This window comes from Lytechinus pictus, chromosome 10 (genome assembly GCF_037042905.1).
Source record: "Lytechinus pictus isolate F3 Inbred chromosome 10, Lp3.0, whole genome shotgun sequence".
NCBI classification, from domain to species: Eukaryota; Metazoa; Echinodermata; class Echinoidea; order Temnopleuroida; family Toxopneustidae; genus Lytechinus; species Lytechinus pictus.
The window spans coordinates 8,027,971-8,047,677 of NC_087254.1; the positions used below are offsets into that span (position 1 = coordinate 8,027,971).

Sequence of the window (19,707 nt, forward strand, 5' to 3'; positions counted from 1 at the left end):
CAATCATATTTAAAAGCAATTTTAATGACATTGTAAAAATTGATGTATTTCGATTTAAAATGTAAATTTTGCCTTTTTTCCTCCAATCAAAATCGTAATTCCGCTATACAAATTACATGTATTAGTATTACTATCATCTCAATAGTCCTGAAGCTATATTGATTTTAATGCATTTTAAGGAAGTAAAGTAGATATTGTAGATCCTCATACTTGTTTACTATTGTATTTACCCTTTAGATGTTCAAGAGTGTTTGAGCGATCCTTGTCAAAATGGTGCAACTTGTAATGAGATGGAGAATGGATTCGAATGTGTGTGTCCTTTAGGCTACACAGGGATGCTTTGTGAAGAAGGTATTTTGACTTATTTTAATTTGTTATGGATATATATGGACAGATATAGATTGTTGATTCATTGATGATAAACATTTTGTTCATGTATAAGAAGGCAACTTTGCCTCTATTTTATCAATATTTTATGTGTTTATTGTGGCAGATAATACCATAATATCAAATAGCCACACACTTAGAAATTAACCAGAAATGTTGGTTTTATACAATATTCTACAAATATGGGAGCATTTACAGTACGTTTGCTTCAGAAATGCCACTCTTGCTATATTAGAAAATGTGCTGGCTTTTTTTCTTGATATTTATTGATTAAGCATTAATGAAGTAATGGAAAAAAAATAGTGGAGAGTCAATGTATAAATTAGAATTTTGAACATAAACTAATAGTGAAAGAAAGCAGTGTCATTGATGACTATAATGAGTGGTCATATTTTGTGTTTCCTTTCATTCTTTCAGAAATCATTGAATGCGCTGGCAATCCTTGTATGAATGGTGCAACCTGCTTTGATCTGGTAGCTGGATATGTCTGCCTTTGCAGCACTGGATGGGAGGGTCTACATTGTGAAAATGACATCTTAGAATGTGCCAGCGACCCATGTCAAAATAATTCAACCTGCATTGACTTACTCGATTCTTATGAATGCCAATGTCCTCAAGGATGGAATGGAACACACTGTGAGATAGACATTGCAGAATGCGCAAGCAATCCTTGTCTAAATGGTGCTACTTGTTTGGAAGACGTCAATGGCTATGACTGTCAATGTCCCGAGGGATTTACAGGAGTACACTGTGAAGATGAGATTGAGGAATGTTCCAGTAACCCCTGTCAAAATAATGGAACCTGTGTAGACCTCATAGGTGCCTTTGACTGTATATGTACACCAGGTTGGACGGGTACCTTATGTGAGATTGAGATTGAAGAGTGTACCAGCATGCCATGTCAGAATGGTGCAGTCTGCATTGATCTTATTGGTAGTTACGAATGCCACTGTTTACCAGGCTGGGAAGGAGACAACTGTGAATCTGAAATCCTGGAATGCAGCAGCGACCCTTGTCAAAATGGAGCTGAATGCTTTGATATGGTCAATGCATACCAGTGTATCTGTGAAAATGGTTTCAATGGTACCAACTGTGAAGTTGATATTGATGAATGTGCTAGCACTCCATGCCTAAATGGTGCAACGTGTCTTGAATCTATTGATTTTTATGAATGCCAGTGCCCATCTGGATGGAATGGAACCAACTGTGAGCTTAATATCAATGATTGTGATGGACATATGTGTGTCAATGGTGCTACCTGCATTGATGAAGTAGATGGATACAGTTGCCAGTGTCCAGAAGGTTGGGTTGGTCAGTTCTGTGGTATCGAGATCTTGGAATGTCTGAGCAACCCTTGTCTTAATGGAGCAAACTGTACAGATCTGATCCCAGGATATCAATGTGAATGCACAACTGGATGGACAGGAACACACTGTGAAACTGAGATAATGGAATGTTCTTCAGATCCTTGTCTGAATGGTGCTACTTGCACTGATCTAATTGGTGAATATGAATGTCAATGTGCCCCAGGCTGGAATGGAACTAACTGTGAAATAGGTAAGTGATGTTTATTATTACTTTTGTTTTGATTGTGTGAACAAATGTTTGATAAATTCCTTATTATTCCTCTTTATTATTAAGTCGATTATTCTACTCTAGGAGGTTGACAGAGGCATTATATTTTACTCAAGCATGCAAATGAAAAGGGAAATAATCTGTTTAGATTTGGGAGTCATAAGGTCAAAGTCACACAAGTCATAATTATATAAGAAAATATATTGTTCTTGTGAACACTAAAGAGCCATTTAAGCATGCAACTTCAAACTTATCTTATGTTTGTGTATAGAGGTGATGGTAATCTGATTAGTTTTGGGGTTCATGAGGTCAATGTTAAAGGTCCTAGATGTCATGATACAAATTAAAAAGTTCTTGTTCTTGGAAAATTGATGATCTGTTGAAGGCATCATCTTCAATCTTGGTTCATGTACGCATATTAGAGGTACAAAAATCTGATGGAATTTCGGGCCATGATGTCAAAAGTCAAATGTCATACATAAAAATATTAGATTTAATATAGATGTTTCTTGCTTAGAAGTAATGGTTGTGCCTTGTTCTCTTTTCAGAAATTCTTGAGTGTGCCGGAGATCCATGCATGAATGGTGCTACCTGTGTTGACCTGATTGCCATGTATGAATGCATCTGTGCTCCGGGTTGGAATGGTACCAATTGTGAGGTAGATATCCAGGAATGTTCCAGCAATCCATGTCAAAATGATGCAACCTGCATTGACCAGATAGGATCATTCAGCTGTCAGTGCCCTCTAGGATTTACTGGTGTATTATGCGAGTTTAACATAGAGGAATGTTCTAGCAATCCTTGTTTGAATGGAGCAACCTGCGTTGATCTGATCGGAGGATACAGATGTGAATGTGCTGTAGGCTGGGAAGGTACCCGCTGTGAATTAGAAGATCAAGAATGCTCGAGTGATCCTTGTCAGAATGGAGCTACTTGTCTTGATTTGATTGGAGGATATGCATGCGAGTGTCCAGCAGGCTGGAATGGAACCAACTGCCAGATAGGTGAGAAAACAAGATTTACTTTTGTGAGATACAGATTATCATTGCTAGAATTTGTTCGATTGTCTTTATCTTAACTAATTACAAAGCTTTAATTAGCTTGAAAACGGCATGAGTTCATCCTGGTCACAGAAAACTCAAATTCTTGGTCTATTACATTCCTTGACATTTTCTTTTCATTTATCCATACAGAATCAAATGAATGTCTGAGCAATCCTTGTCTGAATGGTGCTACCTGCATCGATATCTTCAATGGATTCCAATGCCAATGTGCTCCTGGATGGGAAGGGGAGCTATGTGCAATGGGTAATCTATAATTTAATTGCTTGTAGAAAGAAAATTATGTTAGTTTAGACTTCTTGCATATCCATCACCAATATATGATAGACTATCAAGATTTATTCACATCCTCGTTAGCTGCCATTGACATTTTCCATGCACATGGAATGGGAAAATTCTTCTTCTTACCCCAATAAGTTTCTTTGATGATTTTTTATTGTGTATCTTGATGAATTAGTTAATTTGGGCATTTTGGCATCTTAATAGTTAAAATGCTGTTAAAACATTCAACAGTCTCCCACATACATGGTATAAATAATGATTTGTTTTTAATGATTTTCTGTGATAAATATCCTTTGTCTCTCGTAAACAGAAATCTTGGAATGCGCATGTAACCCTTGTCAGAACGGTGCTACGTGTGTCGATGGGTTAGCAAGTTTTGAATGTATTTGTGCTCCAGGATGGCAAGGTGTGACCTGCACCCAAGGTATGTGTTCTACATACTTAATTATTTTTTGGGGGGGGGGAGAGCTAGGTATTTTGCAATGCTAATTAAGAGGAGTTAACTTATCAGCAAAAGATGGATTAATTGTGCGGATTTACAATTTTCGAGAACAATTAAACAAAGTCACGTCTGGCATTGAAGAGGATGACCAGGGCACAATAGAAGTTTCATTCCCAATTTTTTTCAACATGAAACATCTGTGTAACAATTTCTATCCAGATACATTAATCAAACTTTTTTATATCCACATCTTAATTGATTTTCTTATATCACTATGTGAACAGATATCCTCGAGTGTGCAAGCAATCCTTGTCAGAATGGTGCATCATGCTCAGACCTGGAAAATGCATTTGAATGTACATGTCCTTTTGGCTATAGAGGAACCCGCTGTGAAGAAGGTAGATCATAATTTTATCTTCTTAGATCTGTGTATCTGTCAGCATACAATGTTATCATTCAACTATATTTAATGGCCTTTTCATTAATAAAAGAATGCATTTTCAGACTTTGCTGGATAGTGACTGTCAATGATTTGTCTGTCTTATTTTCATTAAATTCTGTATGATATTGTTATGCTTTACTCCCTTCTTGTTTCATATACATATTCTTATTCATTGGTTATTGTTCAGAGGAAAGATCTTTTCTTCAACTTGTAAATTTTATTTCTAGAACGATAATAAAAAAGACTACAATAATTTAGTACATTAATCCGACATAAATTGAAAGTGAAAGAAGAATCTCTTAAAATTCCTTCCAAAACAATATATGCTATACTAAAAGTAAGAGTTTGCTTCACACTTGTATTTCCAGTTCAATAACCTCTTGTATTTTGACGAACTAAGAGCTAATGCATTTTATAATCAAAATGTAAATTTAGGCCTACTTATTTATTTCTTTGGATATGACATGAATATCATTAAGATTTTTCTTATCCTTTCCATTTCCTTTTAGAAATCATCGAATGTGCTGGTACTCCATGCATGAATGATGCAACCTGCTTTGATCTGGTAGCTGGATATGTATGTCTTTGTAGTACTGGATGGCAGGGTCTACATTGTGAGAATGACATCTTAGAATGTGCCAGCGACCCATGTCAAAATGATGCAACCTGCATTGACCTGTTGAATTCGTATGAATGCCAGTGTCCTCCAGGATGGAATGGAACACACTGTGAGATAGACTTTGCAGAATGTGCAAGCAATCCTTGTCTAAATGGTGCTACTTGTCTGGAAGACATCAATGGATATGACTGTCAATGTCCTGAGGGATTTACAGGAGTACACTGTGAAGATGAGATTGAAGAATGCTCCAGTGACCCCTGTCAAAATAATGGAACCTGTGTAGACCTCATTGGTGCATTTGACTGTCTATGTTCTCTGGGTTGGACAGGTACCCTATGTGAGGTTGAGATTGAAGAGTGTGCCAGCATGCCATGTCAGAATGGCGCAGTCTGTGTAGACAATATTGGCAGTTATGAATGCCAGTGTTTACCAGGGTGGCAAGGAATCAACTGTGAATCAGAGGTCCTTGAATGTAAGAGTAACCCTTGTCATAACGGAGCTCAGTGTCTGGAGATGGTCAATGGATACCAATGTATTTGTGACCCTGGCTTCAATGGTCTCAAATGTGAGAATGATATAGATGAATGTGGCAGCAACCCATGCCAAAATGGTGCAACATGCGTTGAAGTCTTTGATTCATATGAATGCCAATGTTTACCTGGCTTTAATGGATCCAACTGTGAGATTGACATTGACAATTGTGTTGACAATCTGTGCATCAATGCTGCTACCTGCATTGATGAAGTAGATGGATACAGTTGCCAGTGTCCAGAAGGTTGGGTTGGTCAGTTCTGTGGTATTGAGATCTTAGAATGTCTGAGCAACCCTTGTCTTAATGGAGCAAATTGCATAGACTTGATTCCAGGATATCAATGTGAATGCACTTCTGGATGGACAGGAACACACTGTGAAACTGAGATCATGGAATGTTCTTCAGATCCTTGTCTGAATGGTGCTACTTGCACTGATCTAATTGGTGAATATGAATGTCAATGTGCCCCAGGCTGGAATGGAACTAACTGTGAAATAGGTAAGTGATGTTTATTATTACTTTTGTTTTGATTGTGTGAACAAATGTTTGATAAATTCCTTATTATTCCTCTTTATTATTAAGTCGATTATTCTACTCTAGGAGGTTATCATTATCATTGCTTTCGTTAGAAATATGTGAGCAAGCAAATTCCTTTTTTTTTCTTCAATCGTTCCTTTCTGGCATTCTTATTTATTGTCTCGTCTGCATACCAGACGTAGACTATGGGCACCGCTTTTTCAGCTGCGTGAACATTGAATCTAGTTTATGAAATTTGGACATAACAATAATGAAGTATTAGTGAATATCCTGTTTGAGTTTCAGGTCACTTGACCAAGGTCAAAGGTCATTTAAGGTCAATGAACCTTGGCCATGTTGGGGGTATTAGTTAAATTATCAAAACTCTGAAAGATTATGGATCTACTTGAAAAGATATTTCATAAGTTTGCAATATTTTTTTAGTTCAATTATATTTTATTACACCATAACCTAAAGTCAAGATTGCTCTATTATCAATTAAATATATTATCATTTACTACCCATTTTATCTTATCTGAATAATAAGGTACACATTATTTTACTTTTCCTGGCTTTAAATCAGCTGCAATCAAGGTGCACTGTAAGTTAATATATACTGATACCATTTATTTTCCCAAGTACCTGAACTACTGAATATAATTCCCAATTACCTCTCAATATTATTAGTAAAACGTTCTTATTTATGGTCATGAATGTACATGCTAATTAATTTTTTGTCCCTAAAAAATGTGTTTTGCGATGTTTATTTTCATGATTATGATCTTTTCTCTAGAAATCCTTGAGTGTGCCGGAGATCCATGCATGAATGGTGCTACCTGTGTAGATCTGATTGCCATGTATGAGTGTATCTGTGCTCTGGGTTGGAATGGTACCAATTGTGAGGTAGATATCCAGGAATGTTCCAGCAATCCATGTCAAAATGATGCAACCTGCATTGATCAGATAGGATCATTCACCTGTCAGTGCCCTCTAGGATTCACTGGTGTACTATGTGAGGTTAACATAGAGGAATGTTCTAGCAATCCTTGTTTGAATGGAGCAACCTGTGTTGATCTAATTGGAGGATACAGATGTGAATGTGCTGTAGGCTGGGAGGGTATCAAATGTGAATTAGAAGATCAAGAATGCTCAAGTGATCCTTGTCAGAATGGAGCTACTTGTGTTGATTTGATCGGAGGCTATGCATGCCAGTGTGCAACAGGATGGGATGGACTGAATTGTGAACAAGGTAAGAACAGATTAATTCACTCGAAATTCTCAATAAAAAATAAATGCGTTGCTTGCATTGAGCTCATTGTCGAGAAAATAATCATATATTATTCAAGATGTAGTATATTACCTTTTTATCAAGTTATACTCCTCTGTTCTAATTTCCTCATTTATGTCATTGCAGACTTCAATGAGTGTGTGAGTAATCCTTGTCAAAATGGAGCCACCTGTCTGGATTTCTTCAATGGTTACCTCTGCCAGTGTGCCCCTGGCTGGGAGGGAGATGCATGTCAGATAGGTATTTATCAACAATGAAGTGTTATGACCTCTAATTTACATTAGCATGTCAGAAAACATCATACCTCATACATACATCATTTCAAATATTTTTAATGGTCTGACTACCTTGTCTGATAAAGGATAAGAAAAAAATTGATATCATTATGTAAATGAGGGTCTGCTGAAGATAAAGAAAAGACCAAGCTTTCATGTGTTCCGAATATGAAACTAATCCCATTAATATTTCATTATCCTTATAATCATCAGTTTTTACAATAATTATGAACAAAAGTTTTGTTTCTAGCATTCAAAATGATTTCAGATCTGTATGAAAATCCTTTTGTATTCAGATACTTGTAACCATTCTCAATTATTATACTTTGAACAGAAATATTGGAGTGCACATGTAATCCTTGTCAAAATGGTGCTACATGTGTGGATGGATTGGCAAGTTTTGAATGTATTTGTGCCCCTGGATGGCAAGGAATCACATGTGCTGAAGGTATGTAAAGATTTGAGGACTTAAACACTCATCAGTGTTTTATTGTTCCCTTTGATACTCCTTAAGAGAATACAATGTGTGCAAATGAGAAATGTAGAATAAATTATTTCACTCATGGCTACCATCTGCTTTATTATGCATAAATGTGCACGTTTGATATATGCCATCAATAGGGTTACATTATTGGTCAAAAGTTTGAGATATGCTTGTGTGACTTTTTCTTCTGGTTCAGATATCGCTGAATGTGCAAGTAATCCCTGCCAAAATGGTGCTTCATGTTCTGACTTGGAGAATGGATTTCAATGTGATTGTGATTTTGGATACAAAGGAAGACTTTGTGAGGAAGGTAGTATACCTTTTCATTTAATGTTTAGTTAGGTAATGACATTCTAGAAGTAATTTGATAATAACAAGTTCGGTTTTGTACTTTATACATGTTTCTTGAAGAATTTTACAGATGCATACCTTTGGAAATTTAAATAAGGAAGGAGTTTGTTCTTCTTTCCTAAGCAAACCAAACCTGTGAAAATGTTTTGCTATTCTAGGGTGGTTCTGTGTTCCAGCTGTATTGCCTGAAACAGAACTTCTTTCCCCCTTTATGTTGGAATAATTTGTGCACTTAAAAGTAACAATTAATATTTAATCTGATATGGTAATGTTTAAATGCTGGAAGGCACTTGCAATAATTAAAAGGTATTATTTTTTTATGATTGGTCTTATTTTCAGAAATCATTGAATGTGCTGCTACTCCATGCATGAATGGTGCAACCTGCTTTGATCTGGTAGCTGGATATGTATGTCTTTGTAGTACTGGATGGCAGGGTCTACATTGTGAGAATGACATCTTAGAATGTGCCAGCGACCCATGTCAAAATGATGCAACCTGCATTGACCTGCTGAATTCTTATGAATGCCAGTGTCCTCCAGGATGGAATGGAACACACTGTGAGATAGACATCGCAGAATGTGCAAGCGATCCTTGTCTAAATGGTGCTACTTGTCTGGAAGACATCAGTGGATATGACTGTCAATGTCCTGAGGGATTTACAGGAGTGCACTGTGAAGATGAGATTGAAGAATGTTCCAGTAACCCATGCCAAAATAATGGAACCTGTGTAGACCTCATCGGTGCCTTTGACTGTCTATGTTCACCAGGTTGGACGGGTACCTTATGTGAGATTGAGATTGAAGAGTGTACCAGCATGCCATGTCAGAATGGTGCAGTCTGCATTGATCTTATTGGTAGTTACGAATGCCAGTGTTTACCAGGCTGGGAAGGAGTCAACTGTGAATCTGAAATCCTGGAATGCAGCAGCAACCCTTGTCAAAATGGAGCTGATTGTTTAGACATGATCAATGCATACCAGTGCATTTGCATTCCAGGATGGAATGGCACTCACTGTGAGTTGGATATCATGGAGTGTGCCAGCAGTCCTTGTCAAAATGGAGCAACCTGCACGGACTTAATCGATTCTTATATTTGTACTTGCCTGGAAGGTTTCAATGGGACCAACTGTGAACTTGAACTTCTAGCGTGCAATAGCAATCCATGCCAAAATGATGCTATGTGCCTTGAACTTACTCTTGGATATTTCTGCATATGTGCCCCTGGATGGACAGGGGAAAGTTGTGAATTTGGTAGGGATTTGTGTCATGATATCATGTACTCAGCACTTAAATATTATAGCTAAGGTATTAGGATTCTATGCATACTTATGTTTATATCAAATGAATTTGAAATGTTGTATTGAATAATTTGTTAATACCATTGAAATCGATGATTTTATATAAAATTATGCTCTTCTAATTGAATGTTGTCATCGTAGCTGTATTTCACATATGACAGGTATGCCATTATATTGCTTTGATTTAATTGCTTGCATTTTGTAGAATGATATTTCTTTTCTCCAGATATTAATGATAACTTGTATATTTTATTTTTGCTTCGTTTTGTTACCCCTTCTCATTATTTCATTAGTCTGAGTATATTTATTATCATTGTTTTCCAAACATGTGTAATTTCATGTGATATAACATTTGTTTAATTTTTGTTTTTTAGCTCTGGATATGTTTTGATATTTCATGTTTTATTGAAAACTGCATTTAATCTCAAAGACAATTATCAAGGACAACATGTGTGTAAGACATAACTCTACTTGATTTTAGATTCCAACAAAATTGAACACTACATATAATCATTATCTTTCATTATATTCATCGATATTATGTGATTGATTCATCCGTTAGTGTTTTCTACTTTACATATATATTTGTGTGTTTATTGACATATTTATTCTTGCTTTATTGACTTCCCAGAATTGACAGATTGCATGAATGATCCATGCCTGAATAATGCTACATGTGTAGATCTGATGGGAGGGTATTCGTGTATCTGTGGTACTGGATGGAATGGAACCAACTGTGAGACAAACATAGAGGAATGTAGCAGCAACCCTTGTCAGAACAATGCTACCTGTGTAGATGATATTGGAAGCTATCAGTGTATCTGCTCACCAGGATGGACTGGGCCTACCTGTCAAATAGGTAGGACTTCTCTTTTTTTCTCACAATTATTGTAAAGGAAAATGTTGATATCATCCAGTAGGAAAATTTGAGCTTCGGTTTAGATTTTTCAATAGCTGTGATACGTATTTTAATACGTAATGTGGAAAATTTGTGATTGATGACTGTTATATTTCACATTAAATATACACTTATTGTCTCTTTTTGCCTGCAGATATTCAAGAATGTTCAAGTGATCCGTGCTTGAATGGTGCTAACTGTACAGAGATGCAAAATGGCTACAGTTGCGTTTGTCCACCAGGATTTGAAGGAACGAATTGTGAAAGCAGTATCTTGGCATGTTCCAGTGTTCCATGCTTGAACGATGCTAATTGCTTGGACCTAGTGAATGGATACTTGTGTGTTTGTGTAGCTGGATATTTTGGGACAAACTGTGAGGAGGAAATTGTGGAATGTACCCCTAACCCTTGCCTAAATGGAGCAAACTGCACAGAACGAGCCAATGGCTTTGAGTGCCTTTGCCAACCAGGATTCAACGGCACATTCTGTGAGAATGAAATTCAAGAATGTTCAGGAAATCTGTGTTTGAATGGAGCAAACTGTATGGACCTGATTGACGGTTATCTCTGCATATGTGCGCCAGGATTTACCGGAGAACACTGCGAGACTGGATTCCAACAATGTGCCAGCAACCCATGCCAAAATGGAGCCGACTGTACAGAAGGTATCAATGGTTTCTTATGTATTTGCCCATCAGGTTTCAATGGCACTTTGTGTGAGAACGAAACATTGGAGTGTTCCAGCAATCCATGTCAAAATGAGGCCACCTGCACAGAGCTAATCAACGGCTATGAGTGTCTCTGTCGACCCGGTTTTAATGGAATCAACTGCGAGAATAACATACAAGATTGTTCAGGGAATCCTTGTCTAAATGGTGCAAACTGTATGGACTTGATCAATGGCTATATTTGTATCTGTGCACCAGGATATCGAGAGGAAAACTGTGAAAATGAGATCCAGGAATGTGCCAGCAATCCATGTCAGAATGGTGCCAACTGTACAGAAGAGATCAACGGATATATATGTATCTGCCCATCAGGTTTCAATGGAATTACCTGTGAGGATGAAATCAATGAATGTAGCAGTAATCCGTGTACAAATGGGGCCAACTGTACTGACTTTATAGATGGGTATGTTTGCGATTGTCCGGTAGGATTTACAGGTGTAAACTGTGAGGAAGATATTCTGGAATGCGCAAGTAATTCATGTCAAAATGGTGCTTATTGTTCAGAACTTCTGAATGGCTATGAATGCATCTGTGCTCCGGGATACAATGGAACATATTGTGAGACTGAAATTCAAGAGTGTTCAGGTAACCCATGTCTGAACGGTGCAAACTGTATGGATTTGATCAATGGCTATATGTGTGTATGTGCTCCTGGATTCGAAGGAGATAACTGTGAGATGGAAATCACAGAATGTGCTAGCAACCCTTGCCAGAATGGAGCCAACTGTACGGAGGGAATAAATGGATATATCTGTATGTGTCCGCTGGGTTTCAATGGCACTTTCTGTGAAGAAGAAATCTTGGAGTGTGTCAGCAATCCTTGCCAAAATGATGCCAACTGTACAGAGTTGATCAACGGCTATGAGTGTATCTGTCGACCTGGTTTCAATGGCATTGACTGTGAGAGCAACATACAGGATTGTGCTGGGGATCCATGTCTAAATGGTGCAAACTGTATGGACTTGAACAATGGCTACATGTGCATCTGTGCACCAGGATATGAAGGAGAGCATTGTGAGACTGAGACCCAGGAATGTTCCAGCAATCCATGCCAAAATGAGGCCAACTGTACAGAGTTGATCAACGGCTATCAGTGTGTCTGTCAACCTGGTTTCAATGGTGTTAACTGTGAGAACAACATACAGGACTGTGCTGGGAATCCTTGTCTAAATGGTGCAAACTGTATGGATTTAGTCAATGGCTATATCTGTGTATGTCCTCCAGGATATGAAGGAGATCACTGTGAGATTGATATCCTTGAATGTGCTAGCAACCCTTGCCAGAATGGAGCCAACTGTACGGAGGGAATAAATGGATATACCTGCGTGTGTCCACCAGGTTTCAATGGTACACACTGTGGAGGAACCACTTTAGGAGAATGTGCTAGTAATCCTTGCCAGAACAATGCTTCTTGTATTGATGGATTGGATGGCTTTCAATGCAACTGTAGTTCTGGATGGACTGGACCCACATGTGACACAGGTAAGATCTTAGTCAAAGAGATGTATATATTGACACTAGTGATGTGCCTGTAGTAAAACTGGACATATAATAATTGTACATTCCTTGCCATATACATATGTATCCTTCTTTTGCAAATATAATTTTCTCTATGTATCTATTTCACATTTTATAAATTATTTATGTACATCGAGTAAATATGTTTGACCTGATATTATACTTCAGATTTGTTTACACATTTTTTGTTCAATATCAAATTATCTATCCTGTATTTCATTTATTCACTATCAATTCTTGTTTCTGATTTGTTTACACACTTTTTTTTAATTTCAATATCAAATTATTTGTCATTTATTTCATGTATTCATTATCATTTCTGGTTTCTTTGGATGGTTGTGTTGCCTATTCTTGTCTGAAAATGATTTTTTTTTTTGGTTTAAAATTAGGTTAATGTGCAATTTAGTTTACTTTTGATACTACATCCTTCAAAACTAATTTCAAAATATGACCTGTTTTATTCCTCTTCCATTTCTCAACCCCTTTTTTCCCTCTGTAGATGTTCTTGAATGCATTAGCAATCCTTGTCTAAATGGAGCAATATGTATAGAGGGTATGGATTCGTATGAATGTATCTGCCTTCCAGGATTTAATGGCACATACTGTGAAACAAATATTCAAGAATGTGCTGGTAACCCTTGTCTAAATGGAGCAAATTGCATGGATATAAGCAATGGGTATATGTGCATCTGTGCACCAGGCTATGAAGGAGAGCATTGTGAGACTGAGGCCCAGGAATGTTCCAGCAATCCTTGCCAAAATGAGGCCAACTGTACAGAGTTGATCAATGGCTATGAGTGTCTCTGTCGACCTGGTTACAATGGCGTTAACTGTGAGAACAACATACAGGACTGTGCTGGGAATCCTTGTCTAAATGGTGCAAACTGTATGGACTTGAACAATGGCTACATGTGCATCTGTGCACCAGGTTATGAAGGAGAACATTGCGAAACTGATGTTCAAGAATGCACAAGCAGCCCATGTCAGAATGGGGCCAACTGTACTGATGTCGTTAATGGTTACCTTTGTGAATGTCCATCAGGGTTTAATGGAACAAACTGCGAGATTGAACTTGATGCGTGTAGCAGTGACCCATGTAAAAATGGAGCCAACTGTACAGACTTTGTTGATGGGTATATTTGTGACTGCTTAGCCGGCTTTACAGGTATCAACTGTGAGGAAGATATTCTAGAATGTTCCAGTAATCCTTGTCAGAATGGTGCTAATTGTTCAGAGCTGCTGAATGGCTATGAATGCATCTGTGCTCCGGGGTTCAATGGAACACATTGTGAGACTGAAATTCAAGAATGTTCAGGTAACCCTTGTCAAAATGGTGCAAACTGTATGGACTTGATCAATGGCTACCTCTGCATCTGTGAACCAGGATATGAGGGGGATAATTGTGAGAACCAGATCCAGGAGTGTGCTAGCAACCCTTGTCAAAATGGAGCCAACTGTACTGATGTCATCAATGGTTACCTTTGTGAATGTCCATCAGGGTTTAATGGAACAAACTGCGAGATTGAACTTGATGAGTGTAGCAGTGACCCATGTAAAAATGGAGCCAACTGTACAGACTTTGTTAATGGGTATATATGTAACTGCTTAGCCGGATTTACAGGTATCAACTGTGAGCAGATTCTAGAATGTTCCAGTAATCCTTGTCAGAATGGTGCTAATTGTTCAGAGCTGCTGAATGGCTATGAATGCATTTGTGCTCCGGGGTACAATGGGACAAATTGTGAGACTGAAATTCAAGAATGTTCAGGTAACCCTTGTCAAAATGGTGCAAACTGTATGGACTTGATCAATGGCTACCTCTGCATCTGTGAACCAGGTTATGAAGGAGAACATTGCGAAACTGATGTTCAAGAATGCGCAAGCAGCCCATGTCAGAATGAGGCCAACTGTACTGATGTCATTAATGGTTACCTTTGTGAATGTCCATCAGGGTTTAATGGAACAAACTGCGAGATTGAACTTGATGAGTGTAGCAGTGACCCATGTAAAAATGGAGCCAACTGTACAGACTTTGTTGATGGATACATTTGTGACTGCTTAGCCGGCTTTACAGGTATCAACTGTGAGGGAGATATTCTAGAATGTTCCAGTAATCCTTGTCAGAATGGTGCTAATTGTTCAGAGCTGCTGAATGGCTATGAATGCATCTGTGCTCCAGGGTACAATGGGACACATTGTGAGACTGAAATTCAAGAATGTACAGGTAATCCTTGTCAAAATGGTGCAAACTGTATGGACTTGATCAATGGCTACCTCTGCATCTGTGAACCAGGTTATGAAGGAGATAATTGTGAGAACCAGATCCAGGAGTGTGCTAGCAACCCTTGTCAAAATGGAGCCAACTGTACTGATGCCATTAATGGTTACCTTTGTGAATGTCCATCAGGGTTTAATGGAACAAACTGCGAGATTGAACTTCATGAGTGTAGCAGTGACCCATGTAAAAATGAAGCCAACTGTACAGACTTTGTTGATGGGTATATTTGTGACTGCTTAGCTGGATTTACAGGTATAAACTGTGAGGAAGATATTCTAGAATGTTCCAGCAATCCTTGCCAGAATGGGGCTAATTGTACAGATCGTATCAATGAATATGAATGTACATGCCAACCTGGATACAATGGAACTAATTGTGAGACAGATATAATGGAATGTGCTGGCAATCCTTGTCAAAATGGTGCTAATTGTTTAGACCTAGTCAACGGTTTCATGTGTGTCTGTGCTTCTGGATTTACAGGAACTTTCTGCGAGGTTGATATTTCCGAGTGCTCAAGTATTCCTTGTCAAAATGGAGCAAATTGCACAGATCTTGTCAATGGTTTTGAATGTCAGTGTCTATCTGGATATAATGGAACATTATGTGAAGAAGAGATTCTGGAATGCCTCAGCAGCCCTTGCCAGAATGGGGCTAGTTGCATTGATTTAATCAATTCCTACTCCTGCGAGTGTTCACCAGGTTACAATGGTACAAACTGTGAGTTAGAAGTCAATGAGTGTTCCAGTAGCCCCTGCCAAAATGAGGCTAACTGTACAGACCAGGTAAATGGATATTCCTGCCATTGTGTAGCTGGTTGGGATGGAGTTGATTGTGAAATGGAAGTTGATGAGTGTTTCAGTGGACCTTGCCAGAACAACGCTACCTGTTTGGATCTGATAAATGGATTTGAATGCCAGTGTGACCTTGGATGGGAAGGACTGCTGTGTGAGCAAGGTACTTCATTGTTTATTCATGGGTTGTTGTTACTGACAGACTAATCATTTGGTTACATTGTGGATTTCGTCAGTTGTTCCCAAACAACTTTCGTAACCTTCTCTGTTGTGATTTCAATTGAAGTGGTGGATGTACTTGTATAAACCCATTACATGATATGTCCACTGCATCTTTGCAAGTTGATCACAGGTTTGATGTACTTACAGGAATGAAACTTAGATATTTGACTATTTTTTTACAATAACTTACGTAACTTTTTCTGTTGTGATTTAAATGGATGCGGTGGATGTACTTGTATAAACCCGTTACATGGAATGTCCACTGCGTCTTTGCATGTTGATCACAGGTTTGCTGTTCTTTACCCACTTACAGAATGAAACTGAGATATTTCATTACTTTTTAACCATGCATGTAAGATATAGTTTTGTATGTGTGCTAATGCATTGGACCATTGTCACTAATGAAAACCTTTAGGTACGTAAAATGATTTTATTTTGAAGGCTGTCAAACGTTGTGACCCTGTCAGTGAAATGATTTTTTCAGAATTATTTGTATATGCGTCCAATCACTCAGCAAATAGCTTGTTAGGTCTTCTATAATATTATAATTAAAAAAGTGGGAATTGTAAGCTAAAAGAATGAATAGCTTTAGAAGTCTTTTTTTTTTGTTGAAAAGTGATTGCAAAGGATACTTCAGGTGTGAAAATATAATTAAATCTTACATTAATCTAATATCCATTATGTGGATTATGCTATAAAGCATATTTAAGACTCCTCCATCCAGCAAAACTCTTTTTAACATACGTTATATAGCCAATACTTATTTTCATAAACAAACCCATTCAACTGTTTGTGCCATTCTGCTCCACTAGATCCAAGTTTTGCCCTTTTATTTCATACTTAAGCATTCTCTTATTTCATTCATTTTCGTTCTATTTTCTTTATTGTAAAAGTTTTGCTGGTTTATATGCTGCAATTTCACAGATTAATTTGGTGTGTATGAGTGTATGATAAGTTTTGTATTGTGTAATGTCATACATTATTTAATATGAAATAACTTATGATCCATATCTAACTTATTTTTTTCAACCCCTTACTCACCCCATCTCTCCCTCTCCCTTTCGTAAACCTTTTAGGGGCGATTCCATGCTAGAAAAAAAATCGGCCATTTTCACAACATTTTTCAACCTGCTTTCCAAACAAACGAGGAACTGTAACTTGTTTTGTGATAATAATAAATTAATACTGGGTAGTCCTGTAAAAAATGACATCCAACAGAAAAATGTTGTCCATGGGTGAATTAGAGGCGAAAATGTTGCGTGTCATATGGGACATTTCTGAGTCCCATACAACACAACATTTTCACCTTTATTTCGCCCATAATCAAACATTTTTTGTTGGTTATCGGTTTTTCACATGGCTACCCACTATACCTTTATCATTGACAGCAAAGAATAATTTATTGCTCAAGCATTCAGCTCGAGACTAGAAATTGCTGTTGAAATGTCCCATACGACACATATGGAATCGCCCTTAGTATATTGTATCATTTTCTGTTATATAACACAATGACATTACTTTGTTGGATTTGCCTGAGAAATCTCATTTATCCTTAAAGGACTGGTCTATTCCAGACTGGTCTTGGCTGCTCTCTGTGCAAATTTAAGTTGTCATGAAAATCTACCAGTAAAACTGGTGTTAATACATTTTTGTATATATTTTCTCAACTTTTTCATTGTGTTTTCCAGTAAAAATTGTTACATAAAAAGTGAGCAATTTGTGTTAAGACATCTCATCTTTAGTCACCAGACATTGAATGCTGTGCCCAGATATCATGAATTATATCCCAAAAGTCGTGCAAGAATTTAAACAGACATCCCTGTTCATTGACAGAGAGCTTAAGATTTGTGGGAAGGTACATAAATGCCCCCAGTCCTTTTCAGATTAAATAATTTGTCTTGTTTATGTGTCTAAATGTCTGTTCATTGAATGTTTGAACTCCAATGTGCAGTAAGTATGGCATTGGTGGTCATACATTGTACATGTATGTGAACACTCGCTCCTTGAAGGATTATAGGCAATTTGACATTGCTTTGTAATCGTGTTTATTTGATGATACGTTGTCAGTACTCCGTAAGCCAGAAAGGATTGCAATTCAAAGCAACTCAAGAATCTTTTGTGAGTCCCGGTAGCGAAATACATACACCTATGTACCTGCAACAATTTGTGCTGCTGTCCCTAACATTTAATTAAATATACTGACACAAAATTTCTCTGTTTAATAATTCTATAATAGTCAATAAGTTGATTCTGTGCCTGGTCATTGTATCAAATTTTCATTTTCACCTCTGTCCATACCCTTGATATATTAATTTTTCAGAAATTCTTGAGTGTGGTAGCAATCCTTGTCTGAATGGTGCTACCTGTCAGGACTTGGTTGGTTCTTATCAGTGTATCTGCCCAATGGGATTCTCTGGTGTAAACTGTGAAATAGGTAGGTATTAAAGTAATAATGTGTCTATTAACATAATAGGACGATAATCATGACATTGGTATCTTTTAGTTGAATGATAGTACTGCAATGTTGGTGTATAAGAATGAATCCAGTCAGAATATATTGCCACTGATGCAATCCGAACTCACATTTCTTTTAATAAAAGAAAATATATGCACTTAGCTTGATTGAAAAGGATTTAATGCAGGAATTAGTATTTGAGAAGATAGAAGATGTATCCCAAAAAACAAAAATCTTGCCCTGTGGATTGAGAATGTTTGTTTGATTAATCATATTTCCCGAGCCTCCCCCTTGCTTCGGCTCTCCATGTGAGAATAGAGGCCCTTGTATCAATAGATTCAATGCCATTGGATACCTCTGTATCTGCATGAATCATTGGACTGGTGTGTACTTTGAGATCCCAATTGACATGTGCACACCAGATCCTTGTCAAAATGGAGCCACCTGTAATAATTTCAAAATATCCTATTCCTGTACATGCCCACCGTGATACTCGGGAACGGACTGCACAGTTGGTGAGAAGGATTGAATTTCACTATGCCAATCCTTAACCCACTGAACAGTCCGAAGCCATACAGAAACCACCCAGGTCACATAATCAATTGGCTAATGAATACAAAGTTAATGGCCTGTATTTTGAAGTCCGGTTCATTTTAAACTAAGTCTAAAGTTATGGTTTTGCTAAGAATAGCCAACTGTGACAAACATTTCTAACACTTCAATTTGTTTTGCAGAGAGTTAGCCCATGGCATAAATTAAATCAGACATCAGCATGGTCAAATATTTACTACAGATGTTGATACAAATTTATGAAACAACTTATTAAGGCCTACTAATTGTAGGAGTATGAAAATTCACAAACATTCAGATTGCTTATCTCTTTGTAAAGGACTGAATTTGGTCATATTTTTGGTAATATCCCTAGAATCCCATCATACAAATGTTTTTTTACAGACATTGATGAATGCATGAACCATACCTGTATGAATGGAGCAACATGTGTGGATGAAATCAATGGATTCAGCTGCATATGCCCAACAGGATGGACGGGAGAATTCTGTGAAACAGGTACCAAACTATATCATATTTAAAATGTGCACCATTGTCTAGTAGGAAGAGATGAATCTACATTTGCCACTCTCCAATTAATAGAGATAGCTACCTGCAGGGATAATGTAATGTAATGCTCTTAGCTTTGATATCATTATCTTTGAGAATTGCATCCTTTGCATCCATTTCCTGACGGGTATGTGAATGTATACTTCA

General features: G+C 37.4%; 1 protein-coding gene across 27 annotated transcripts in view; it reads left to right on the forward strand.

The window, feature by feature from the left end:
* The window catches only part of LOC129269699 (uncharacterized), a 181,306-nt gene that overhangs the window by 104,976 nt on the left and 56,623 nt on the right, over nt 1–19,707 (forward strand). For 24 of the 27 annotated variants that reach the window (XM_064105260.1, XM_064105234.1, XM_064105237.1 and 21 more), the window contains 17 exons: nt 238–351; nt 805–1,944; nt 2,511–2,966; nt 3,156–3,269; nt 3,616–3,729; nt 4,032–4,145; nt 4,699–5,838; nt 6,650–7,105; nt 7,271–7,384; nt 7,754–7,867; nt 8,100–8,213; nt 8,594–9,505; nt 10,184–10,411; nt 10,605–12,659; nt 13,195–15,927; nt 18,307–18,420; nt 19,396–19,509. In XM_064105260.1, the coding sequence (XP_063961330.1) occupies nt 238–351; nt 805–1,944; nt 2,511–2,966; nt 3,156–3,269; nt 3,616–3,729; nt 4,032–4,145; nt 4,699–5,838; nt 6,650–7,105; nt 7,271–7,384; nt 7,754–7,867; nt 8,100–8,213; nt 8,594–9,505; nt 10,184–10,411; nt 10,605–12,659; nt 13,195–15,927; nt 18,307–18,420; nt 19,396–19,509 (10,146 nt within the window). The remainder of the gene's footprint in view (nt 1–237; nt 352–804; nt 1,945–2,510; nt 2,967–3,155; nt 3,270–3,615; nt 3,730–4,031; nt 4,146–4,698; nt 5,839–6,649; nt 7,106–7,270; nt 7,385–7,753; nt 7,868–8,099; nt 8,214–8,593; nt 9,506–10,183; nt 10,412–10,604; nt 12,660–13,194; nt 15,928–18,306; nt 18,421–19,395; nt 19,510–19,707) is intronic. The other 3 variants (XM_064105258.1, XM_064105259.1, XM_064105261.1) reach the window with 2 other exon arrangements.